At 37.8% G+C, this 26,962-nt stretch overlaps 1 protein-coding gene across 1 annotated transcript in view; it reads left to right on the plus strand.

The window, feature by feature from the left end:
* Positions 1–26,962, plus strand: part of SVEP1 (sushi, von Willebrand factor type A, EGF and pentraxin domain containing 1) — a 350,045-nt gene that overhangs the window by 289,132 nt on the left and 33,951 nt on the right. Inside the window, exons 39-42 of the mRNA XM_044678439.1 lie at positions 2,380–2,441; positions 3,482–3,637; positions 6,235–6,298; positions 20,070–20,243. Of these exons, the coding sequence (XP_044534374.1) occupies positions 2,380–2,441; positions 3,482–3,637; positions 6,235–6,298; positions 20,070–20,243 (456 nt within the window). The remainder of the gene's footprint in view (positions 1–2,379; positions 2,442–3,481; positions 3,638–6,234; positions 6,299–20,069; positions 20,244–26,962) is intronic.

Below are 26,962 nucleotides of genomic sequence, written 5' to 3' on the forward strand. Positions count from 1 at the left end.
AGGAATACAGATAATTAGATCTCACTGAGGCCCTTAAAAAGGCAAATTTAAAAATTATAAGTTTTCTTTCTTTCCCCTCTGTATCTTATTTACCTTTTCAGGTTTCTCTCGATTTTTGTGGTTGGATATCAAACTTTCCATTTAGCCCCGGTCTTTTCTGTGCAAATACCTGGAATTCTTCAATTTTGTTGAATGCCCATACTTTCCCTTGGAAATATATAGTCAATTTTGATGGGTAGTTGATCCGTGGTTGCAGGCCCAGCTCTCTTGCCTTTCTGAATATTGTATTCCACGCCTTACGGTCTTTTAGTGTTGAGGCTGCCAGATCCTGTGTGATCCTGATTGTTGCTCCTTGATATTTGAATTGTTTCTTTCTGGCTTCTTGTAAGATTTTTTCTTTTGCTTGGAAACTCTTGAATTTTGCAATGATATTTCTTGGTGTTTTCCTTTCTTGATCGAATGCCGCAGGTGTTCTATGAATCCTTTCAATGTCTATATTGCCCTCTTGTTGTAGGACTTCAGGGCAATTTTGCTGAATTATTTCTGTTAGTATAGAGTCCAGGTTTTTATTAATTTCTGGTTTTTCTGGAAGACCAATTATTCTCAAATTGTCTCTTCTAGACCGGTTTTCTTGGTCTGTCACTCTCTCATTGAGATATTTCATGTTTCCTTCTATTTTTTCAGTCTTTTGGCTTTGTTTTATTTGTTCTTGTTGTCTTGAGAGATCATTAGTTTCTACTTGCTCAATTCTAGCCTTTAGGGATTGATTTTCGGCTATAATTTTTTGGTTTTTGGCCATAATCTTCTGGTAAACGGCCATAATCTTTTGGTTTTCGGCCATAATCTTCTTGTTTTCGGCCATAATCTTCTGGTATTCCTTTTCAATCTGGTCATTTCTTGTGTTCAATTTGCTTATCAGTTCATTTGGTTTCTGAGCCTTGCTTTCCAGTTGCAAGATTTTACCTTTTAAACTGTTATTTTCTTGCCAGATCTCTTCCATTTTCCTCAAAATCTCAGATTTGAACTCTTCCATAGCTTGTGAGGAGTTTTCCTTATTTGGGGAGGGTCTGGATGGTTGTTTGTTCTCCTCCTCTGTTTGCTCGGTTGTCTGGATTTTCTCTGTGTAAAAGCTGTTGAGTGTTAGAGACTCCTTTTTTTTGTTATTATTCTTTCTCTTCTGAATTTCCTGTAACTGATTAGCCATCATTAGCCCAGCAGCTTCTCAGGTTTATCCTCGTGCTCAGTGTCTGTCTGAGATCTATTGGCTCCTGAGGACTGAGTTCTAGTTTTTTCCAAGGTCAAGCCCCCTGGTGGGTTCCCTTGCTTGATCCTCTGCTGGAGGTTTCTTTACAAGTCTCAGGGAGCTACTTCCACAGTCGTATACCCGTCTGCACTGGTTCCCCACTTAGGCTTTAGTTCCTGGTTGTGTCTGCCTCCACCCAAGCCTCTGCTCAGCCGGCACCCACGCCCCTGCTCAGCCGGCACTCTGCGTCCAGCCGTCCACTCTCTGCTCCGGCGCGCGCGCTCAGATTTCGCGTGCGTTCTTGACTTAATGGGGTCCTAAGTCTTGCTGCTCTCAGGAACAGGTCCCGGAGCTGCCGATGACTCGATGGGTGCCCCAAACTTGCTCTATTTCTTTTTAGGTGGGTTCGGAGCTATAGGTGAGTGTGGAGGGGGTGGGGGTGGGGCGGTTGCTCAGCCCGCGATTGAGTGAGTGAGAGCCCTTTTTAGCCTGGAAATGTCTCGATTCCACGTACCTTCCACGCTGTGCCCTGTTGTGGGGTTCCTCCGTTCATCTGGACTTGTTTTTATGTCTCCTTGAGGAGTTTTGTGTGTTTCGGTCAGGAGAGGTTAAGAGCTGCTTCTTACTCTGCCGCCATCTTAACCCGGAAGTCTCTCCTACTTACTTTTTAAAGCCCCAACACCAAAATGACTTTGTCTATGAAGTCTTCCCTGATCCCCTGTAGATGATCACAGTTTTCCTCTGAAACCCAACAGAGGACTTTGTTTTGTGTCTCTTAAATGCATTTACCAAAATACATGCATTATGTTTATCTATTCTTTTTTCATTCCCTTGCTAGACTATGTTAATTTACATTTTTGTAGTACTTTGAGGGTTAAAAATGCTTTTATATACTTTATTCTACCTAATCTTCACTACCCTGAGAGGTAGGCACTATTATTATTCCCATTTTGCAGATGAGGAAATTGAGACAGAAAAGTTACAGGACTTATATCCAGGTCTTACTGATTCCAAAGGCTAATCAATCCACTATGCCATGTTGTTTCTCACCTTGCACATAAAACTAGGAGCTTAATAATATTTATTGAACTGAATTGAATTCTAAACCATACCATAATTTGAAACCTTACTAATAGGATTTTTCTTCCTTTTGGGTGTTGGGGAAACTAGTCTTCCAAAGGATCTCAGGGGAGATTGTGTAACTGGAATCTGTTACCCTAAAAACTATGATTCCCAGCAAAACTACAGTTCCTAGCAAAACTCTGATTCCAAGAACTTCACTCACTTATGTGCTGATGTAGACAGTATATAAATTGGGTGGAGATCTATGTCTAGGCCTCTCTTTTCCTTCCTGTCAGCAGCTTTGGTGGAGCAAGCTTTTTGAACATTTTTTTTGAATTTTTTTGAATCTTAGTCATGTGGTTCTATTTTGTCAGATAATAAACTTAAAAAAAATAATACTTCAAGTATTCAACTTTAATTTAACTCTTACAATACATAAGTAACCACTATATTTAACTATCCTAAAAGTTTTTGCCTAGTAAGATAACTTTGATTTATATTTACACCAAGCATCAAAGATTTCATTTGTACAATGATTTGTTGTACTGATGAAGAATACAACTTTTAGTGCTTTATTGGCAAAATCTTGATTAAAGATTGATTGTTAAAAACTAAATTCAAGGGGGCAGCTGGATAGCACAGTAGATTGAGAGCCAGGCCTAGAGACAGAAGGTCCTAGGTTCATATCTGGCCTCAGACACTTCCTAGCTGTGTGACCCTGGGCAAGTCACTTAACCCCCATTACCTAGCTCTTACCACTCTTCTGCCTTGGAGCCAATATACAGTATTGACTCCAAGACAGAAGATAAGGGTTTAAAAAAAACTAAATTCAAATTCAAAATACATTTGTAGAATATACATGTATTGGACACTGTATTGAGCACTAGAGAAGATAAGAAGATGAAGTTATATAAAGCCCCTGACCTTAAGGAACTCCCAGTCCAATAGTGTAAACAAGATATCTATAAATCTCTAATACAAAGGAGATGATGATTAGTGCAAAGACTACAAGAAATTCGAGGAGGGGGAGATCATGTCCGACTGGGAAATAACCAGATAAAGTGTCCATTCCATATCCATACCTGTCTGCCATCATCTCATCACTTCGATCTGTAACATGAAGGATGAAAGGTCATGCCTGCTGACATTTGTTCTTGTAATCTCTTTTTTACTTAGCTCGATGGTACTTGGGATCCACCATTCTCTGATGATTCTTGCACTCCAGTTTCTTGTGGGAAACCTGAAATTCCAGAGCATGGGCTTGTGCTTGGCATAGAATACAGCTTCAAAAGCACAATTACTTACCAGTGTGAGGCTGGCTATGAGTTAGAGGTAAGCCAAGAGGTACATTTGATTCCTAAAACTGACCAGGCAGATGTTTTACTAATGTTATCAGTGAACCTCACTACCTTTTATCCTAAGAAAGCTTATTCCTAATAGAAATTTTTCTTACCTTGGAAAATAACTTCAGAATTCCCACTGAAGTCAACAGGGACTTCCTATAATGAGTAGAAATATTCAACCCTTAATTTGCTGGCAATATCTTCTGAAGCAGAGTTTCTTCACCTGGTCTTCATAGACCCAAAAAGGTCTGTGGACTAATTTTAGGGTGTCTTGGAACTTGAATGGGGAAAAATTGCATCACTGCTTTTCCATTCAATTCAATAAATAGCTTATAGCCAACTATGTGTAGGGCAGGGGGCTAAGCAATGGATAGATAAATAAGAAAAAGGAAGATAGCCCCTGCTTTCAAAGAACTTAAAATCTAATGTGGGAAGACAACACACAAAAGGGAGCTAAAAAGTGGGGTAAGTAAGGTGAATTAAAAAGAGGATACCTGACACATGGGCATGATGTTCCATAGAGTCTATATTATGCATAGATCTTAATGGAAAATGGAGAGTTATCTGAAAAATCCAAATAGTTCAGAGCCCTTCATAAGGGAAAGCTTTAGCAGGAGTTTGCTCCTCTACCCTTTAGCCTTCCAATCAAAGAGGAGATGCAACTTGAGAGGGTCAGAAGTACTGAGTATCAAAAACAGTCAGTCAGCATGATGTTCAGATTTCAGGTGATTGGCTTATGCTAGGTGGGGCATGATTATTTGAAACCAAACAGAGCTGCTGATGGAAAACTGAGAGTTGCCTAGAAAGGTAACCCCTTGTTTTCGCTGACCTCTTGTTTTCTTTGTAATCCTATGTATTTATTTTGTAAGAGATCATATATATGTACACTTACAAATCTTCTACACATATATGTGTGATTTCATTAGAAGATTTAGATGAGGAAGGGTCCACAGGTTTTACCAGACTTCTAGAAGGGTCTACAACAACAACAACAAAAGGTTGAGCCCCTATTCCAAAACTATTTGACAAGCAAGAGAATGGGAGAATAAAGGTAAGAGCCCAAGGAAAAATTACAAAGAGAATACAGTGGCATTTGTCCTCTTAATGAGAAGCAATGTGGCATAGGCCAGGGAGACTTGGTTTCCTATTCTAACTATGACCCATTCCCTGTACTGGTTGTATGACAGACAAATCATTTAACCTCTGTAATAATTAAAATTATGATGCTGGTAGTAGCCTAATAACTTTATTAAATCAAAGTAGTAGAAGTAATACTAAAGAAAGGGGAAAAAAGGAGAGAGGTAGAGACATACTTTAGCTTTCTAATCTATTGACCACCATGCCTGTAGCTAAACTCCAACAAGGCTTCCTTCTATGCTCCACATTCCTGCCAGAACATGTTTACTTCCTCCTGTGTCTCCCCTTATAAGCTGTTTTCTCCACCCACTAGCTCTCACATATCACATCTCAGGAACCAATCATAGTTTCTTAATTTGCCTGGGCCACCCAGGGGAGCAGTACCTGTGGAATCAGTTTTCCATCTTGTTGGTTCCTTGGTTCTTTAACTTCCTTTCTCTGAGGGCTTATCTATACCTGAATTTACTCAGTGGTCTTCAACTTCTAGGTCACTGAGAGATGACTTTAAAAAAACAACACAGTGGAGAGGGAAATTTGCTTCCGACACCTCCCAGTAGTCTAGGCATCTCCCTAAAACTCAGTTGCATCTCCCTAAAACTCAGTTGCAGAGAAAGTAACAATCTTCATTGGTAGAAGAAATTTCTTTGCCCAGAAGTTTCCTGTGCTGATGAAGTCACAGATCCAGCCCCTATAACACTCATTTGGTAATTTCAATCAGGGAGCATTTATTAAGCCCCCACTACAGGCCAACTATGACAGAATGAAGGAATTCAAAAGCCACTTCCTGGGAGGAAAATGCCAAGAAGAGGGAAAAAAATAAAGAGGCCTCTGAGCACTCAAAATAGATATCACAAAACCATTCACTAAAGGTCATAGTCTTTTCTCACAGTAATACTCTTCACTCTCTTGCTCAGAGACTATGTACTCCTATTTTATATTCAATTTTATATTGTTTAGTCATGTGGTTTACCAGCCCAAAATGGATCAATGATTATAAATTAAAGGTAGAGAGAGGATAAGTATTGGCAAGCACATTGACAACAATGTTTTATAGTGCCTACCAAGGCATATATCTGGAGGACCTTCATAGACTACTCCAGTATCTTTGCCAAGAAAACCTCAAATGGGGTCACAAAGAGTTGGACATGACTAAAATGACTGAACAGAGTCAGCTAGGTAGTTCAATGGATTAAGAGCCAGTCCCAGCAATGGAAAGTCCTGGATTCAAATGTAGCCTCAGACACTTCCTAGCTATATGACCCTGGGCAAGACACTTAACCCCCTTTGCCCAGCGTTTACCACTCCTCTGCCTTAGAACCAATACATAGTATTGATTTTTAAAAAAATGACTGAACAACAAATAACCCTTTTAAATGGTATCTTTCTTCCTATAGATCTATAGATTGGTTTTTCTTCTGTCTTTTAGTGACCTTCTCCTTTGCTTCGCAGGGTGACTCTGAACGTTTCTGCCAGGAAAACAAACAGTGGAGTGGAACTGCAGCTCTCTGTAAAAGTGAGTTTCAAAAAGTCACCTTCTGTCCTCAAATCTTGAGCTTTCAGTGTATTTTGGCCCATTTTGGCAGTTAAGCTGCATACAAGGAGAAAGGATATGAATGCATTCCATGAGAAGCTCAGCTTCTATCCTACTTTTTAAATAGCAGATAAACATCAAAGATTTCTGTTTTATATTTAATATTGTGAACTATGCTTGCATAGCTTTTCTCTAGAATGCACAAGAGGGTCAATAACAACATAACTTTTATTATTGCTATTATTGCTTCAATTCCAACTGATAAATTAGGATTCTTTGGCCAAGGTCACAGAGTAAGCAAAATTCATGAGGTATAAAGTGCTGATCAATAACAAGCAGGAAAAGAATTCAAGTTTCCTGCCTTATATTTTATTTTTACATTTAATTTCACTATTTTATGTGCTTTAATTATTTTCAAGTGTAGTTTGTCAGAAGGATAAATACCCCTACCTGATTTGTAGGGATAGTTAAGGAGCACAGTGGATAGAATGCCAATCCTAGATTCAAGGGATCTGCATTCAAATTTGACCTCAGAAAACTAACTGTATGACCCTGGGTAAACAAGTTAACCCTGTTTACCTTAGTTTCCTCTCTAAAAATGAGCTGGAGAAGGAAATGGCAAACCACTTCAGTATCTTTGCCAAGAAAATCCCATGAAGAGTCAGAAAGATTAAACAACAAAACAAAAATGCCCTATTTCTCAATCCATTCCATTCTATCCTACTTCAAGCCATTCCATCCCATCCTGGCCCTCCCCATCCCATCCCATCCCATCCCATCCTAGCCCATTCCATTATATCCTAGTCTAACTTATCCCATCCCAATCCATTGTATTCTACCCTATCTTATTCTATAACTTTAAATATCTTAGGTGGCATTTTTTTAACCTAAAGTGACAAAAGATTCCGAAAAAGGAATGAAAAGGAACTCAGCAAGAGGTTGAGTTCATTTTGCAGTATACTTTGAACTAAGTAAGAGTAATGACATGGAGAATTCATTTTTATGTTTGTTCATCTCTGAGAAATCCAGCTGAAATAGCAAGCCTTGGAAAATTCTGTTAAACAATGTTCATGTCCTACTCAGCTACACTAAATTGTTCTTACTGAGCACTGCTGATTTTTAGGCTTTTCAGTATAGAAATTTAAGTGACTCCTAATAATTTCAGTCAACAACAACAACCAAACGCAATGCAAACTAATTTTAAAAGCTTGAGAAAACCTCTCATTTAATAGAGTTCTTTAGAAATAGGAGTTGGACTGAATGGCCTCTGCAGTCACTTCCAACCCTGAGAATATTTAAGTTCTTTTTCTAGATGGGTAACAATTGCCAGTGTTTAATTGGAAATTATAAGGGGTTCGTGGAGGCTGATGTCAGATCTTTTGAGAAGAAATAGTCTAGACTGTAGATTTTCCTGTGTAGGGTATTCTAAGAATTGACCCTTTCTGATAATCACTATTAGCAATACCAATTGTCCTTTACTCTCCTCAGTCTACCTCAACTCTGTCCTGTTTTCTGCTATAGTGGCATTCTAAATAACTACTATAGAAATTACAATGTGTGAGGTAAAAGAATGGATTTGGGGGTCAGAATGAAGAAGGATGGGGAAAAAAGAGTATAGTACAGTAGATACAAGTGCTGGACTTGAAATCAAGGAGACCTCAGTTCAAATACAGTTGTCCCTCATGGGTTTTTAAATATATATATATATATACCTAATTCTGTATCATGGAGTTTTTGCTAAATTGTGGGATTTTGCAGCTGAATATTGTACTATACACAATGGAAATGCAGTACGCCACTACCACTTGCACAAAGATGACCAACCATAGTGCTGTGTTCTGTATCCTGAGAATTGATTGGTTCAGTGACTATAGCATCAGTCTGTTTGCTCTCCTGCTACTTCAGGGATTTTTACCTATCACAGGGAACTCTGGAATGTAACTCCCATTATAGGTGAGGGATCAGTGTATTACTATACATACTAACTGCATGACTCTTCTGTAAAAAGATAAGGATAATAGCATCTACTTCACCAAATTGTGAGGATCGAATGAAATAATATATTGGCAAAGCACTTTGTAAACTTTTAAATACTACACAAAATTAGTTTTTATTTTAATACCTTTAGTACTGTCAGTTGTAGAAGGGTGAGAACTTGGTACTGGCATGTTTATACAACTGAGCATATTTTTGCAATGGACTGCTCCTGAAGTACAGTTGAGACCCCTTTCCTTACAAAAGGGACTAGAAGAATAAACAAAATATTTTAAATTCCTCCTGGAAATTTATTCTTCAAAAAGAGAAAGGACAAGTAGTAAAATCAGAGTAGTTACAGTATCAGATCCTTTTTTCTCTCAAAAGAGCAATATTCAGGAATGTGCCAGTTAGTCTTTAACATAGATTGAAGGACTTTGTATTCAGTCCCAGCTTTCTCAAGGTTATTGGGTAATCAGAAATCAAGAGTATATTTCTCCCCCTCAAAGAAACAATGTTATTTAGGTGGTTAGTTCCCAGATCAGGCCACAAAAATCTATTTTGCCCACATTAGCTGAATTCAACTCAAACAATCCTAGATCCCTCATGATGTGCAGGGCATTGAGGATACAAAAATTTTCTGAAAGTCCATGCAGTCAAGGACTTGGCAATCTATAGGAGGATGTAACAGATATAAAGATAACTAATTTGAGGAATAAATAATAGGAATAAATAGGTGACAGATGGAAAGGGAAGAATCAAGGAAGCAACACAAGGATTTGGAGAAGGAGAGTATTCCAGCCATTAGGAGATGGAGATAGAACATGGAAGGAGTTCCAAAGATAACTAATAGTCCAGTTTAGCTAGAGCAGAGAGAGCACATCAAGGCCATATCCTCTTGTTCTTTCACTGTTTTTTGGATACCAAGATAGCACTCATTCTTTCTGTCTGCTAAGCCTGAATCTCACCAACAAAACCAGCTCATCTCCTTTTGTTATCATATATACTACTGATGACATCCTTAATACTCTTCTCATCTTCTAATTGTTGTTGGTAATATACTGTGGCCTATCTTGTTGCAGTAAAAATATGTGATAAAGAGACTGAGTCATAGAGTTCTGAGCAAGATCAATTTATTAGTAAGGCTGGCAATAAGGATCCACAGCTCCTTGGTAACCAATGACAAACTGAGGTATTTAGAGAGCATTTTTATAATAGATTTTGACTGATTTCTTATCAGTTGGAAGTTGACTAACATCAAAATGAGGAACTTGGGTAATTTGAATACTGAGCTGGTGGGTAAGTCAGGACCATTATGGGGTGTTTGGCAGGCTTAGTGATCACCAAACTTCAATCTGATTGTTTATAGCATTACATCAGTTATAAATGATATCAAGACAGCTGGAGTTAGAAAGAGAAACTCCATTTAAAATCACTCTAGACAATATAAAATATTTAGGACATTATATGAACACAACTACAAAATATTTTTCACACAATTGAAACTAGATCTAAACAATTGGAAAAGCATTCATTGCTCCTGGGTAGGATGAGCCAACATAATACAAATGACAATCCTACCCAAATTAATCTACTTATTCAGTGCCAGACCTATCAAACTACCAAAAAAACTTTTTAATAGAATTAGAAAAAATTATAATAAATGATATCAAGGAATTAATGAGCTAACTGGAAGGTGAGGTACATACAGTTAGCTTGATTAACTTATATTACCACAAAATGAAGAATTGGCCATGCTGGCTCAACTCTGGAAACTCAAGCCAACTGCTCAGGAGTTTAGCTCTGCAGAAATGAGGAACATAATTTGTTACTACAGTGATGGCATCTTCTTATTTAAAAGCTCTCTGAATTAGGCCTTGCAAGAGTAGATAAATCAAAACCAAGTTAATTAAGAACTTTTATAGTTCTCACCTTTAACCCTTAAAGAAATCAATTCTCATGGATCATTTGAGCAGACTGTGAGATTCCTTCAATTGATCCAAAAATTAGTTTTCATAACCAATTATCCCAAAAGTTTAACTTTGTGTGGCTAGAATTAGTTATCTAGTTTCTACTTATAAGGTTTTTTGGATGCCTGTAATAAAGAAGAGAAAGTCCAAAAAGCTTCAGTTTCTAAGTTTGGGAATTGTTTTTCATCTAAAGTATTCACTTGAATTCCCAGTCTAACTTTCTTATTTAGAACCATACCAGCTGGACAACATTTCTTAAGGTGACACGCTAAAACTAATTCTTCTACTAACTATGCTGATTATATGATCATTATTGTGTAAAAACAAAAGTAGGTGGACAGGAATAGGCACCCGTGATTTGGGGGTGCTTTGGTGGAGCTGGTGAAAGATGCAATATCTCTGGGGCCCAAGGAAGAGATTATGTCATAACTGACTATGAAATCTAAGGTTAACATTATTCATTACCTAGTTGTCATCAGAGAGGGTTGTGGGCTGTGGTATGGAGGCAATAGCACATGGGAGGAAAGAGAACTAAGTCCATGAAATCCTTGATAGAGACGAAAAAGTTCAAAGGTCTAATATATGTACTGCAGCCCCTGTGCTATGGAGTTCTTTCAGCCACCTTTGAAATTCTCTGATGTAGAAAGAATCAGATTTATATTTCTGGAATAACCAGTGTTCTCCAAATAGCTCTGAAAGGGTTCTTCCTTCCAGATCTGCTTCTCAGGTTCCAAGAGCATGTAGGAAGACTTAATACAAACTCAATAAATTTAATACAGCCTTGTAGTTCAAGCCTTATGGTTCTGATATTATTAATAGAGCTATAGGAGCATCAAATTAAGAACAAATAATTCACTTTAGAGAATTTCAACTGTTATATCAGGAGGGCCTGAATTGGAAAATGAGTCTTTCTCTTAAAAGTATTAGATTGAGTGATAATACACATATAACTCAGTGGAACTGCTTGTCAGGTTCAAGAGGGGGAAGAAAAGAGAGGAAGGAGAGAATACAAATCATGTAACCATGGAAAAATACTTTAAAATAAATAATTATTAGATAAATGCTTCCAATAGGAAAATAATTTCAATTATCAACATAATCTTATAAGTCAATTGTATATACAAATTTATGTGTGTATGTATGCCTAGTATTTGGAGAAAACAGTCTGATCTTGTTGCTTTCTCAAATTTTAAATGAAACCTTTCTTGGAAAACTTAGAAAACTCTTGGGAAACTTCTACTAAGCTTTTCTTTTTTTGATATTCCTTATCTAATTTGCCCCTTGGGAGGACAATGAAATTGTCCTCACATTACAATGAAAGAATGAAATATTTCAAGAATGTAATTTTAGAAACATGAATATATAACTAATAACAAGGGCATGGCAAAGCCAGGAAGTCATCAAATTCAGATTGAGATCTGTCACACTTGCATTTCATTAGAGTAACCCAGATATTTCAGTATCTGCCTGTCAATATCATATTAATAGAAGTTTACTACAAAAGGGAAAAGAAGGGAAATGGTTATGAAAATATGGACAAACAATAACAAGGGGAAAATTCTCTTAAACTCTGTTTTGATTCCAGGCAAAAGGGATAGTTTACAGCCATTTAAAGCCTCACATTAATCACAGGGTATCAAAAGCCAAGCTTAAAATTATAGAAAGGAAGTAGTTCAATGGAAAACTGAGTCAATAGAGACCTACTGTCAGAAGGTCATCCTCTCAACTTTCTCCCGAGAGAATCATCAGTCTTTGGCAGTAGTCAGTCCATGGGGTAATTTTATACATGAACTTAAGAAATCAAGACTATATCAAATTAAAATCCCACAAGACTATCTTAAATAGCAAAACTTAATCATATGTCAGGGCAAGATATAATTATTGTGTGTGTGACAATAATCATTAATGATATGGATTCAAATTAGTTCATGGATAAAGTTTTCATATATTCAATATAGTTGTTGGAGACAAAAAACTCACTACATGTACATATGTAAAGCATATCTTGGGGGATAGTTGGATGGCTCAGTGGATTGAGAGCCGGGACTAGAGATGGGAGGCCCTGGGTTCAAATCTGACCTCAGAAACTTTCTAGGTGTGTGACCCTGAGCAAGTCACTTAACACCCATTGCCCAGCCCTTACCACTCTTCTGCCTTAGAACCAATATTGGTCCTAAGGCAGAAGGTAAGGGTTTAAAAATAATTTTTAAGTATATCTAAATAAATACTTGATAGTTTTTAATGTTTAGATATGCAACTCTCCTCTTGGTCTATCCTGTAGATAGAATAAAGGCAGAGGAAGTACATTTGGCCACTTCAGATGGGTGTCAGGGTTCAGCTTACCAATAGAACTTTTATTTTCCAGGAAAAGCTTTAACCAACTGAATTGAAGAGAGACTTTATAATGTCCAGACTTGGGCATATATATGAAATCAAAATGTAGGTGTTCACATGAAATAGAAGGTGAAGGGAAACTAACACAGGAAATGATGGAGAAGTTCTTAAGCTAGTCAAATGTTTGATAAATTGGACAAGCCACCCAAATACCACATCCTGGAGTTTTACATAAATATAGTAACGCTAGTTCACACAGAAAGCAAGTGGTTGGTTCAAAAATGTAACTTCACTACATACTGTTTATTAACATAAAATTTCATGCTTTTCTAAATGATCTCAGATGAAACTCGCTTATTCTTTAAAGTGTAGCTCATCTGTTTCCTTACTTGGATTAGCAGAGGTTCTAGTTCCTTAAATTGCAGCACCTCAGAGTTTCACAACATGCTGTCAAAGGTGCTAGTAAGATCTTATAACTTTGACCACGTAGGAAATTCTAAGGAACCTCAAAAAGATCTCTTAAGAGGATTTTGCTATGCTTTCCTCCCAAAGGTGTTGTTATTATTATCCTCACCATTATATTATTTTGTCATTTAAAACAAAATATACCCTCTTAAACAATTAGCAGTTTTCAAACATTACATAATAATATTATATAAATATTATATAAATTGAAAATCTAACAGCATTCAGTTTAAAAGGGGAAGTTACTTGCTAAAACAACTTTTCTCAGATTTTATAATATAGAAGGAAAATTTACATACCTAATATCATGTATTTAAAACACAAAACATATTACCAGTCAGACAACAATAATTCAATGGAATGTATTTTAAAATCACCTTACAGAGGGGCAGCTAGGTGGGTTAGTGGATAGAGATCCAGGCCTGAAGATGGGAGGGCCGCGTTCAAATCTGACCTCAGACACTTCTTAGCTGTGACTTGGACAAGTCACTTAACCCCAGCTGCCTAATTCTCACTGCTTTTCTGACTTGAAACCAATACTTAGTATCAATTCTAAGACAGAAGCTAAGAGTTTTTTGTTTTGTTTTGTTTTTAATATCTTACAAAGAAAATCATTCATCAGTCTCTTTAGATAATTTACTACTCAGGTCCAGGAACATCTAAAATCCAATAGAGAGGTATCCAGGACAGAGTAATTAAAATTAAAGAAGTAACAATAGTTCATTTATATAGTGTTTACCCTATGCCAGGCTTTTTTCTAGTTCTTAAAGATCACTTTAAAGATTTTCAGAAGCCTGCTTTCTGTAGTACTTAAATACCTCATTAAAATAATCTACATTTTAGGGAAACCTTAAGCAATTCAATAGATAAATGACTTTTCTAACAATATTTTTACAATGATTTAGGAAATTCTCACATTATAGTATGTAATTAAAATCATATTCTTCTAATTAAAAGAGAATTTATGTTCCTAATCACATCTGATTTTTTTGCATGCAAATTGTGCAGCTAATCATACATGAGCTTTTTCTACCCAGGCCTGGTGAAATCTACCATCTGTATTTATCTCATTGTGTATTATTTGCTGTTTCCCATTTCTTTTCCACTTGACGTTGGGTGGAAGTGTATTGGGTTATGACCATATATGAAAATGTTGTCTCAGATCTAAGTTCCAGCATTCAAAATCTGGGAAGGAGTTCTATCCACAAAGTGTATTCAGTTACCCAATTTTGTTCTTCTGCCACATTCTTAATTATTGAAAAGGAATTCACAAAGAGGAAAAATGCCACTCCTATTCCAAATTAACAGGAAGGATTCTTAAAGATAGGATTCTTAACAAATTGTCTTCTCTTCTCAGCCTGCTAAACTGAGAAAAAGATTATAAACTTTTGAAGATTAGGGATTTGGAGGTATACAACTAGTTAAAAAAAAAAAAGAAAAAAGCCCTTCAAAGAGTTGATATTTTTTATTTTAATTCGCTGTTTGGCTGTCAGCTCCAAGATTGAAAAAACAAAAGCCCAGTCACATTAGATGATTTAAGTTCCAATTTCTGATTTTAGCTAACCAAATAAAACTAAGGCAAGGGATTGTTTTAACTGTCCAAAAGTTTCAAACTACAGATTATCTTATAAACAGTGAAAACCAAAAATACATTGAAATATGGTGTTTACATTTTTTCTCATAATACTCCTGGGCAGAAGGGAATTTTTTAATAAACTCCAGTTCTGGGGGCAGCTAAGTGGTTCAGTAGATTGAGAGTCAGTTCTAGAGATGGAAGGTCCTGGGTTCAAATTTTGCCTCAGATATTCCTTGCTGTGTGACCTTAGGCAAGTCAATTAACTTCCATTGCCTAGGATTTACAGTTCTTTTGCCTTTGAACCAATATTGATTCTAAGACAGAACGTAAGGTTTTGTTTTGTTTTTTAAGACTATATTTCCTTCATTTTAACACATTTTTTTAAGCCACAGAAGGCTTGATGCCTTTTTTTAAAAAAAATATTTATTTTACAGTTATATATGGAAACAATTTTTGGCAACTATTTTCTGTCAATTTAGGATTCCGATTTTTTTTTCTCTCCCTCCTTTCCTCACCCCCTCCCTGAGACAGTAAGTAGTCTGATATAGGTTATGCCAGTGCTTTTATGCAGTACATAGAGTTGATGACTTTTTGTCTGCTTTTTGTAAACAAAGAACTTGACATTTGGTTCCAACTCTGTTGTCTTAAGCTGTAATTAGACCTTCCCAAATAGGATTCTGGAATCTGTAATTGCAGGCACCATCTGAGTCCAATCACAGAAGGCAATGTTAATTCACAGCAGGGTTTTACATTGCCTGAGACTCACTTCAAGTTGTGGATCAATTTTCATGAATTTGGCGCAGTTGCATCAAAACTATTCGTGGGGTGATAAAGAAAAGCAAAAGTTGTTAAACCAAAGAAAAGAATTGTATAAAACTGGAAATCAGTTCTGCCACTAATTACCTCTTTGACCTTGAGTAATTCAATTAACTTCTTGGATCTTAAATTTCCTCATTTTTTTTAAACTCTTACCTTCCATCTTGGAATCAATACTGTGTGTTGGTTCTAAAACAGAAGAGTTGTAAGGGCTAGCAATGAAACTTAAGCGACTTGCACAGGGTCACACAGCTAAGACGTGTCTGAAGTTATATTTGAATCCAAGACCTCCATCCTCTGAGTCACCTAGCTGCCCCCTAAGTTTCCTAATTTACTAAATGAAAGCATTGGACTACATGACTTCCATGGTGCCTTCTGGCTGAAAGTCTATGAAATCGGGAACCATCTACTGCTTGGCTTTATTAATAATTGATCATTTTGATGGTTAAATATGTTTTCAAACTAGAAAACAATTGTTTTAGAATTCAATATCCCTGCCAGAGACTCATGTTAGTCAGCTTTAAACTATAACAGGAACAATCCATTCCTATTCAGCGAATGAAGCCCTGAGCCAAGGAATCAAGTGTATGTATTGTGTTTTTCTCTTGAATCTTTCCTTCAATTGTGTGGTGACTTGGGGAAAAGCATTCTTTTCTGTTTAATTGCTTTCTCTTCTAATGAAATTTAAGGAACTTGAGAGAATAGGAGTAATTCAATGCAACAATTCAGGTCAACAAATACAAGAAAAAAGACAGGAATACAATTAAACAAGAAAAGTTTCCCAGGATGAACCTGGACAAGAATTAGGAAGCCACACCCATAATTCTTCATCTCTTATGGTGTCTTCAAGTGCTCCTTGGAGCTGGCCCAGTTGGGATAGAGGCATCCTTCTGAATCTTCTGGGTCTCATTTCCTTCATCTATAAAATGAATGGAGTAGACTAGTAATAAAAAAAATCACAAAAGTTCTTCTAGCTTTATGCCTTTGTTTCCTACTTCCATTACCTGCAATGTGCTTTTAAATACTTAAGTCTTCTCTACTGTCTCTTAGTTTTTGACTACAAAACATTAGTGATCTGACCTCAGTTGAGAGAGAAGACAAAGGGTGGCATCTGGTCCATTCCTGACTCTTCTAGCAAGATCCTGTTTGCATTATCACAGAAAAATAAAAACTGAATCTATCTTTAAGCCTTTTAGAGAAGAAATTCCCACTTTCATCAGTAATTTTATTATTATTATTAAATATATTTGTCATTATATGTGTAATATTTATGGAGAGAGCCAGCAACCAATGTTATGATAGAAGGGGAGAGAAATAAACTCTATGAAGGTGAGACTCTTCTAGCTCTCCCCTTTTGCCTAATATACACTGGGAGACTTCAAGGGGGCGTCACCCCTAAACTGGGTGACCTGGATGATTGTGCCACCCCACAGGAGTTGAGGGCAAGGATTCCCTATAAGATGAGGTATGTGGTACCCCAATCCAATTCTGAATGAGGGCAGGGCTCACACAAGCCTCCCATGAGGTCAGTCAACTTCACAGCGGGTGGTCTGGCTTCAAGATGGAGGCAGCCAGACCAAACTGTGTTTCCCCTCTCCCTCATAGGTTCTCAGGCTCTCTGGAATGCTATCTGACTGATGAATGGCTTTTATTATTCATAATTCAGGAACTGGGGAAAGGGGTGAAGGGCAGAGGGATTTGGGGGTGCCCTCTTCACTATTCCTATGCAGTCCGTTGCCTAGGTGGGAAACTTAATGACTCCCACTCCTAAAATTCTTCCCCCACCTCTTCTCCTTCTGTTTCTATTTCTATTTCTATTTCTATTTCTATCCTTTCTATAATTGTAAGTTAGACTGGAAATGTCCAAAGAAAGATCCTCAGGAAGCCCTCAGGACTGGATTCAAGCTGAGATGTCCTCCTCCTCTCTCTCCAGTCCTCTGCCAGAACCCTCTTCCTCTTCCTCCTCCAGAGAACTTCCCAGAATCCTCCCTGGCCTCAACTGTCAATAACTGTCACCCACTGTCAGCCACTCCTCTCACTCCTTTTGTCCCATCCCCCTTGCACACATCCCATCCTTACATATGGAAATTCTTCCTGACAAGAACCCTAAGTACTTAAGATTATTTCCTATTTTTCTCTATCTCCAGTAAGGATAAGTAGAAATAGTATAACTTCTGAATACTGTTAGAGATTATGAATACATTGTCCTTTAGTCTTCTCTGCAGTTAGTTAATTTGAGCTCTCCTTATATGCTTTATCTTAAAAATTTTAACCATCTTTGTGGCCCTTCTTTGATCTCTGAATTCTGTGCTTTCCCTTTTCAATATTAAGAACACATTTTGAAGTTTATTTATATGGAGATAGAGCGAGAGGAAGGTTATGGGGAGTAAGAGATAAGAAGAACACAAATTTTTCTGATCACAAATCAAGTGGAATAGAGGATCAGTCTTTGTAGTTCAAGCAGGCCTGATTTCAAGTCTCACCTCTTGCACATCCTAGTACAGTGATGGCAAACCTATAGCTCAGGTGCCAAAGATGGCATGCAGAGCACTCACTGTGGACACATGGCTGCCCTGCCCCCATAAGTTCATTCCTAGAAAGGCAGAAGACTCAAGTGGAGCTGTTCTGCCCTCCTCTCTACTGCACCTATAATATTTTTTCACAATCAGCCACCCTTCTGACCAGCAGCTCAATGGAAGCACTTCCTCCCTCCACTGTGTGGGTTAAGGTGGGGCAGGGCATGCCCAGCACTTGGTATGGGGAGCAGCACTCAGTCTCTAAAAGGTTCACCATCACTGTCCTAGTATAATTACAGGCATACTTAAGAGATGCTGCAGGTACAGTTCCATGCCACTGCAATAAAGTAAATATTGCAATAAAGTGAGTCACAAGAATGTTGGGGTTTCCCAGTGCATCTAATAATTATGTTTATGCTATACTGAAGTCCTTTTAAGTGTGCAATATTATTATTATTATATACATTAAATTACTTTATTGCTTAAAAAATACCAGCCATTATATGAGTTTTCTGCAAGTCATAATCTTTTTGCTGGTTGAAGGTCTTGCCTCAATGTTGATAGCTGCTAGCTGATCAGGGGGGATGTAACAATTCCTTAAAATAGGACAACGAATTTTACAATATTAATCAACTCTTCCTTTAAAGAAAGATTTCTCTGTAGCATGCAATGCTGTTTTATGACATTTTAACCACAGAAAAACTTCTTGCAGAATTGGAGCTTTTTTAACCATGCCATTGCTTTGTCAATTTAGTTTAAATAATATTCTTCAATATTGTTATGTCTCAAGGAATAAGAAGGCCCAAGGAGAAAGAGAGAAAACAGGGTAATAGTCACATTTATCAATTACGGTCACCATCTTATATAGGCACAGTTAATAGTCCCCAAAACAATTATAATAGTGACTGTAACCGATGTAATAATAATTTTAAAATGTGAAATATTGTAAGAATGACCAAAATGCAATATAGATACATAATATAAGCACATGCTTTTGGAAAAATGGCACCAATGGGGCAGTTAGGTGGCTCAGCAGATAGAGTGCCAGTCCTAGAGATGAAAAATCCTGGCCTTAGACACTTCCCAGCTATGCAACCTTGGGCAAGGTTGAGTCACTTAACCCCAGTTGCCCAGCCCTTAACCCTCTTCTGCCTTGGAACCAATACTGGTACTGATTCGAAGACGGAAGGGCAAGGGCAAGGGCAAGGGCAAGGGCAAGGGCAAGGGCAAGGGCAAGGGCAAGGGCAAGGAAAGGAAAGGAAAGGAAAGGAAAGGAAAGGAAAGGAAAGGAAAGGAAAGGAAAGGAAAGGAAAGGTGGCGCCAATAGACTTGCTTGACATACGTTTGCCACAAACCTTCAATTTTGGGGGAGAAGACAAAACGCAATGTCTGCAAAGCTCAATAAAATAAAGTGCATTGTAAAGTCTCCTTATATTATTTAACCTCTCAGTGTCCCAGGCAACTTTGCTACTGCTTTAAAAAAAATAAAAAATAAAAAAAAACCTTTATCTTCTGTCTTAGAATCAATACTGTGTATTAGTTCCAAGGCAGAATAGCAGTAAAGGATAGGCAATGGGGAGGTAAGTGACTTGCCCAGGGTCACACAGTTAGCAAGTTTCTGAGACTAAATTTGAACCCAGGACCTCCCATCTCTAGGCTTAAGTCTCAATCCACTGAGCTACCTACCTGGCCCCTATAAGATTCTTAGTCAGAGTTAACCAAAGTAACTGCATTCTTGGAGGGAGTTTCCAAACCAAGAATTCACTATAACAATAATTAGACTTTTCCTCCACTCATCCAAAAACTTAAAAATATGGATACATGGTATAATGAATGATTTTGCAAAACCTCATTAAGAATATTCTTCTATTTCTCCAAAATCTTGAAGTCCAAATCCAAAGTTAAGTAGTGGAGACAACACTGTTTTTAGAGCTTTGACAAAAATGTATATGTTAATGAAATGATCAGATTCTTACTGGTGGATATTTTCCATAAATAAATAATGAGTGATTTTTCCAAAGTTATAGCAGAAAAACAACCGGTGATTTGGAAGTTAAATTAAATATGAGACTGTCTACACAGAATTGTTTTCTTCCCTCTAGAAATCAAGTGTGAAGCTCCAATCCAGTTTGAGAATGGGAGGATTGAATACGAAAATAAAACAGTTGGTCCAAGAGTGATATATTCCTGCAATAAAGGATACACCCTGGAAGGAGAATCTATTGCAGAATGCATTGAAAATGGAAGTTGGAGCCACCCAATACCTTTCTGCAAACGTGAGTGATATCTTGAGTATCAATTGTGCTTTATTCAATTCTGTTATTCCACAGCATCTAGCTGTACCCTACTCCCAAACCTCTGTAAATGAGTTAAAGGAAGATTGACTTACCATCAGGTAAATTTTGATCTAGATTAGCACATATCTCTAAATCATATATTTCAGATTATTACAAATTTACTACAAAATCTGAATCATCAGATTTGGATATCTTTATTAATCAGATTAACTGAGTAATTAGCCAATCCGTTTCTCTTAGGATTCTATAAATGGAAGGTTAACAGTCATTTGATGAGATTAAGGGAGTATTTTTATGCTTCTCTGTCTAATTGTGCAGAAATGTGATGATAAAAAAGACAGAAGAAAATTCAAATACTGTGTTATAACTTCAAATGCATTATTAATTATAGTATTGAGTGGACAGTGTATCCTTTAGAATGAGACAAGGTTTCACATGCAATTTGTAATTTGGCTAAAGTACTGGTAACTTTTTAAGTAGGTTATCTAACTATAACTGAAATAACAATTAAAAATCATTTCAATCACACAATTTCTGTTGGAATAAATGACTACCAGAGTCTGAGACAGCTAGCTAATATGGTGAATAGAGCACTGGGCCTAGGATCAGGAAGTTCTGAGTCTGGCATTACTGAGTTAAAAAATGGTCTCAACTATGTGAACTTGAACAAGTCGCTGTCAAGCTCAGTTTCCTCAACTGCAAAAAATTCATAACATCTATCTCACAAGGCTGCAAGGATAAAATAAAATATTTTTAAACACTTAATATAGTGCCTGGCACGTAATAAATTTTTTAAGTCCAACCATGTCCAAAGAATAATCCTTCTACAATATACTTGACAAGTGTTCATTTAGTCTTTCTTTGGAAGACTTCCTGTGAAGTATAACCCACTACTTCCCAAAGCAACCCATTCCATGAGATAACTTAATTTTAGGAATTTTTTTCTTACATCAAACCAAATTTTTCCCCTTTGCACCTTGTACCCATTGCTCCTATTTCTGCCTGGAAACCTGGAACCAAACAAGACAAGTCATCTCTCTCCTAGATAAAGAGGCCTTCAAATACTTAATGACAAGTGTCATCTGCCCCTGAATCTTCTCTTCTCCAGACTAACCACCCTTAGTTCCCCCAAGTGATACTCTTATGTTTTGAACGTAATACCATCACTATTTTAGTAGATGCCCTTTTCTGGATACTTTTGAACCTCATCAATGACTTTCCTGAAATTTAGTTGTGGTGCCCACAATTAATCACAATACTCTTGCTCTCCAATAAAATCTCAGACTTTGTCGGAAGATGTGTCACTGCATACATAAATCGATGTCATCATTATAAAGAATTCAAGAACAAACTCTATGTCAAGTCATTCGAACAATTTTCTCATAAGGCAAAAGTAGGCAGTTTCTGAGAATGATGGACAGAAAGCCTAAAAGTAATGATGGGACAGGAAATGGCTTACCCCTGCTCTTAGACCTCCTTAGAGCAACTGTAGTCACTCATAGCAGGGAGGAAGAGTGAGAAGAATTAAAGGAAGAGGTGTTTATTTTGTGACAAATTAAATCATATGCACTATCCCGAAGGCTCAATGCTTTTAGTAAACATACAACACAGAGGAAACCCAATTGTTTAACCTTGCCCAGGATTGACAAATATCTTGTTCTGGCTATGTGAGCTTCTTATCCCATCTATTCTCAACACCCTCCTACCTGCTTCCTCCAGCATAAAAAAAAACCAGTGTGTTCTTAAAAATAATAATGCCAGCTAGCAGTTTTAAAAATCACTGTACTTGTGTTATCTCATTTTATCCTTGTAACAGTCCTGCGAGGTTGATGCTATTAGCCTTAAGTTGAGGAAAGTGAGGCTGAGAGAGGTCAAATGATTTCCCCATGGTCACATAGCTCTTAAGTATCTGAGGTAGGATTTGAACTCAGGTTCTGATTTTAAATCCAACACTATTTACTGTGCCATGGCAGCTTATATTTTGAAAGGACTTTATGATATGCAAATCACTGTATTTAAGTGTTTCATTTGATCCTCACAATAACTATATAAAGCAGCTGTGTGAGTCCTTCTGACTACGTGACTACTTGAATGTCAGTTAACATCTCTAAGCTATAGTTTCCTCATCTGTAATGATGATAAACTTAAGTGCTATTAAATGTTAGTTACTATTAGGTTCTGTATTTGGGGCTTCATATATGGATGGGTATGTTTCAGCTGATCTGAGCAATCAATCCATGAAGAATTCATGAATTTTTGGCAGTGAGGTGGCTCAGTAGATTGAGAACCAAGCCTAGAGGCAGGAGGTCCTAGGTTCAAATTTGACCTCAGAGACTTCCCAGCTGTGTGACCCTGGGCAAGTCACTTGACCCCCATTGCCCACCCTTACCACTCTTCTGCCTTGGAACCAATACTTAGTATTGATTCCAAGTTGGAAGGTAAGGTTTTAAAAAAAAAGGCATTCATTAAGCATTTACTATGTGCCAGTAGCTGTGCTAAGTTCTAAAGATATAAAGGAAGGCAAAAACATGGCCCTTGCTGTCTAGGAGCTCATAGTCTAACAGGGAAGACAGTAAGTAAATAGAAGATACATATGGATAGGAGGTATCATAATGTCAGCATTCCAATTTCTAAACTATCATTTCAGAAAGTCAACAGGGATTTATTAAGCATTTACTGTGGGGCTTGGCTCAGGGGTTTGAGGGCCAGGCATAGAGATGGGAGGTCCTAGGTTCAAATGTGGCCTCAGACACTTCCTAGCTATGTGACCTTGGGCAAGTCACTTAACCCCCATTACAGCTCTTCTGCCTTGGAATCAATATGCAATATTGATTCTAAGATAGAAGGTAATGGTTTTTTTGTTGTTTTTTTTAAAAACATTTTAAGTATTCCACTCAAAGCAGCTATATAACACAGTAGATAGAGCACTGGGCTTAAAGTCAAGAAGATCTGAGTTCAAAACTGACCTCAGACACTTATTAACTATGTGACCCTGGTAAAGTCACTTAACCCTATTTGCCTTAATTTCTTATCTATAAATGGGGATGCAATGGAAAAGGAAATGACAAACTACTCTATTATCTTTGCCAAGAAAACCTCACTGGACAAAAAGTCCATACAATCAGGTAGAGTCAGACACCACTGAAAGATTTAATAACAAATGCACCACTCACTACATTAAATCCCAGGAATACAAAGAAAAATCAAATTTTTCCTTTCCCTCAAGGAATTCACATTCTAGTGGGAGATAACATGCAAATTACAAGGTATAGACAAGACATATATGATGGAAATGGAAAGTAATCTCAGAGGAGAAATCGTTAAAAACTTAGAGGGACCAGGAAAGACCTCCTGCAATGGGTGAGATTTAAGCTAATTATTGAAGGAGGCCAAAAATCATGTGAAAAAGTAAAGAAGAAGAACACTGTAGGCAAGATGAAGAGCTCATGCAAATTCATGGAGGTGGTAAATTGAATATAGAAGGAAGAGCAAATCATAGCATGATCAAATGAGGCTTGATCATAGAGTGTATAGAAAGGAAAAACATTTAAGAAAATAAGAAAGTCAGGGCTTAGTGGGTAGAGAGCCAGGCTCAGAGGTGGGAAACCCTGAGTTTAAATCTGGTCTCCAACACTTCCTAGCTGGGTGGCCCTGGGTAGGGTAAGTCACTTACCCTCAATTGCCTAGCTACTCTTTTGTCCTGGAACTGATTCCAAGATGAAAGGCAAGAGTTAAAAAAAAAAAAAAGATAGAAAGAAAGGGGGTGGGGGATGAGAGATTAAGAGAGGTGGGAGAGGGAGGGAGGAAGGAAGGAAGGAAGGAAGGAAGGAAGGAAGGAAGGAAGGAAGGAAGGATAAAAAAACTAGAAAGTCAAGGGACAAGTCATGAAGAGCTTCAGATGACAAAAATAAAACTTGATATTTGATATTGGAAGTAATAGGGAGCCACAGAAGTTTTTTGAGGGAATGGAGTGTGGGACATAAAACTAAACCCTAGGAAAATTACTGGAAGCTAAATGAAGGACGAATTGAAGTAAGGAGAAATGAGGCAAAAAGACCAGTTATTTGTCCATTATCAAAGGGTGGGGGGGGAGGGGGGAATGAAAGCCTGAATTAGTGTGGCAGCAGTGTGAGTTGAGAGGAGGGAGCATAATAAATGTTGTGAATGTAGAAACAGTGGGATTGAGAATGACACTGATGTTATGAGCTGGCTAACTGGGAGAATGGTGGTGCCCTCTCCACAGTAATGGGGAAATTTGACAGAGAGAAGAGTTTTGAAGATTAATAATGAGCTCTTTTTTAAACATGTAAAGTTCAAGATGCCTACAACACATCAAGTTTGAAAAATCCAAAAGGCAGTTGCTGATACAAAACTGGAGCTTGAGAGAGAGGCTAGAACTGGATTCATAGGCCTGGGAATCATCTGATTAAAAAAAATGATGATTAAACTGATAGGAACTGAGATCACCAAATGAAGGTAGCATAGAGGGAAGAAGAAGAGAGTCCAGGACAGAGCCTTGGGGAAATTCACATTTAATAGCAAAAGATATTAAAGATATAAAAAAAATATAAAAGATATAAAAAAAAATAAAAATGTGGTCAAATCAATAAAAGAAGAAACCAGGAGAGGGCAGTGTCATGAAAACCTAGAGAGAAGAGTTTCCGAGAGGAGAAGGTGATCAACAAAGTCAGATGTAAGGAGGTCAAGTAGGATGAGGATTGAGAAAAGGCCATTATATTTGTTAATTAAAACATGATTGTAGGAGCAGCTAGGTAGCTCAGTGGATTGAGAGCCAGGCCTGGAGATGGGAAGTCCTGGGTTCAAATTTAGGCTCAGACACTTCCTAGCTATGTGAATCTAGGCATGTCACTTAGCCCTAATTACCTAATCCTTACTACTCTTCTGTCTTAGAACTAATACATAGTATTAATTCTAAAATGGAAGGGAAGGTTTTGTTTTTTTTTATTTTTTAAGAAAAGATCATTCTTAATTTGAAGAAGTATAAGAATAAAGAAAGCCATTGACCAATGTTATGATAGAGGGGGGGAGAGAAAGTCTATGAGGTGTCAGACTCTCCTCCTGACAAATATGCACTGGGACACTTAGAGAGGGTATCACCCCAAAACTGGGTGACCTGGATGCTCTTGCCGCCTCATAGGACTTGGGGGCAAGGCTTCCCTATAAGATGAGGTATTGGGCACCCCAATCTGATTCTGAATGAGGGAAGGGTTCACACAAGCCTCCCCTGAGGTCAGTCAACTTCACAGAGAGTGGTCTGGCTCCAAGATGGAGGCAGCCAGACCAAGCTGTGATTCCCATCCCCCTTGTTGTCTCTCAGGCACTCTGGAATGCTATCTGACTAATGAATGGCTTTTATTAATCACAATTCAAGGATTGGGGAAAAGGATGAAGGGCAGAGGGTTTCGGGGTGCCCTCTTCTCTATTTCTATGGGGTCCATCACTCAGGTGGGAACCTTTGGGGTTCCCACTCCTAAGCATCTCCCCTCACCTCTTCTCCTTCAGTTTCTATTTCTGTTTCCTATTTCTATCTATTTCTATAATTGCAAAGTCAAACTGGAAAGGGTCTCTCAGCAAAGTTCAGTAATGGGGGAAGGAGACTAAGAGATTGCTCCCAAAATGGAGTCCAGACATTTAGCTGACTCAACGATTGAAATCTTGATGGGTGAGAAGCTATGGGATGCCTTTGACCAGGGAATCGGGGTTTCAGTGTCAAAAGAAAGATCCTCAGGAAGCCTTCAGGACTGGATTTGAGCTGAGATGTTCTCCCCCTCCCTCTCTCTAGTCTTCTGCCAGAAGTCCTTCTCCTCTTTTCCACCGGAGAATTCCCAGCCTTCTTCTGGCTCTTTTTGTCCTATCCCCCATCCTTACAGAAGGCAGCTTCAGTTGAATGATTAGATCAGAAGTAGAAAACAGAGGGCTAAGAAGAGAATAAGAGAAATGAAGATGTAGGAAACTACTAGTGTATACTGCTTTCTCGAGAAGTTTACTGGAAAAGCAGAGGAGACATAGTGAGATTGGATTGATCAAATGGAGGTTATTTAGTATGGAAGGGGAAATGTGGGAGTGCTTATAGGGAACATGGAAGGAACAAATAGGAAAGATTGAGGATTAGACAAAGAATGAGGATGATACTGGGCAAAATCTGATAGTAAAGATGCTCTATAATAGCATGAATGGTATATAGAGAGAGACTGATCTTGGTCAGGAAAAACACCACTTCTCCATCTGAGACAGGAGTGATATAGGTGATAGAGGAGAAATATGTCTGGGTGAGGCAAGATGAGAAGCAGAGGATCTATTAGCCAATAACCCTAATGTTTTGGTAAGTACAGAGTGAGATCCTTAATTATGAGGATAGAGAGATGAAGTATCATGGGAGGCTTAGAGAGAAAGGAACAGATTTTTAACAGCTATGGTGATGGGTTCACCTGCCTTGCAAAGGGCCCCGTTGAAATCAAATAACATAAATTTGTAGTGGATCCAATCCCTAGGGAATCCTGAATTTTTTCCACCCCATTCAGCAGCATGTAAATAGGAGCAAAATAAGTGAAGCTTAGGACTGAGTCAAGGCTAGGGTTGGATTAAGTAAGCACGGGTTTTGAGAATAAAATATAGTATAAAGTTGAAATGGTTCACCAAGGGACAGAGATAGAAAAGAGATGAAAATGGAGCCATAC

This window comes from Gracilinanus agilis, chromosome 1, assembly GCF_016433145.1.
Source record: "Gracilinanus agilis isolate LMUSP501 chromosome 1, AgileGrace, whole genome shotgun sequence".
In the NCBI taxonomy this organism is placed as follows: Eukaryota; Metazoa; Chordata; class Mammalia; order Didelphimorphia; family Didelphidae; genus Gracilinanus; species Gracilinanus agilis.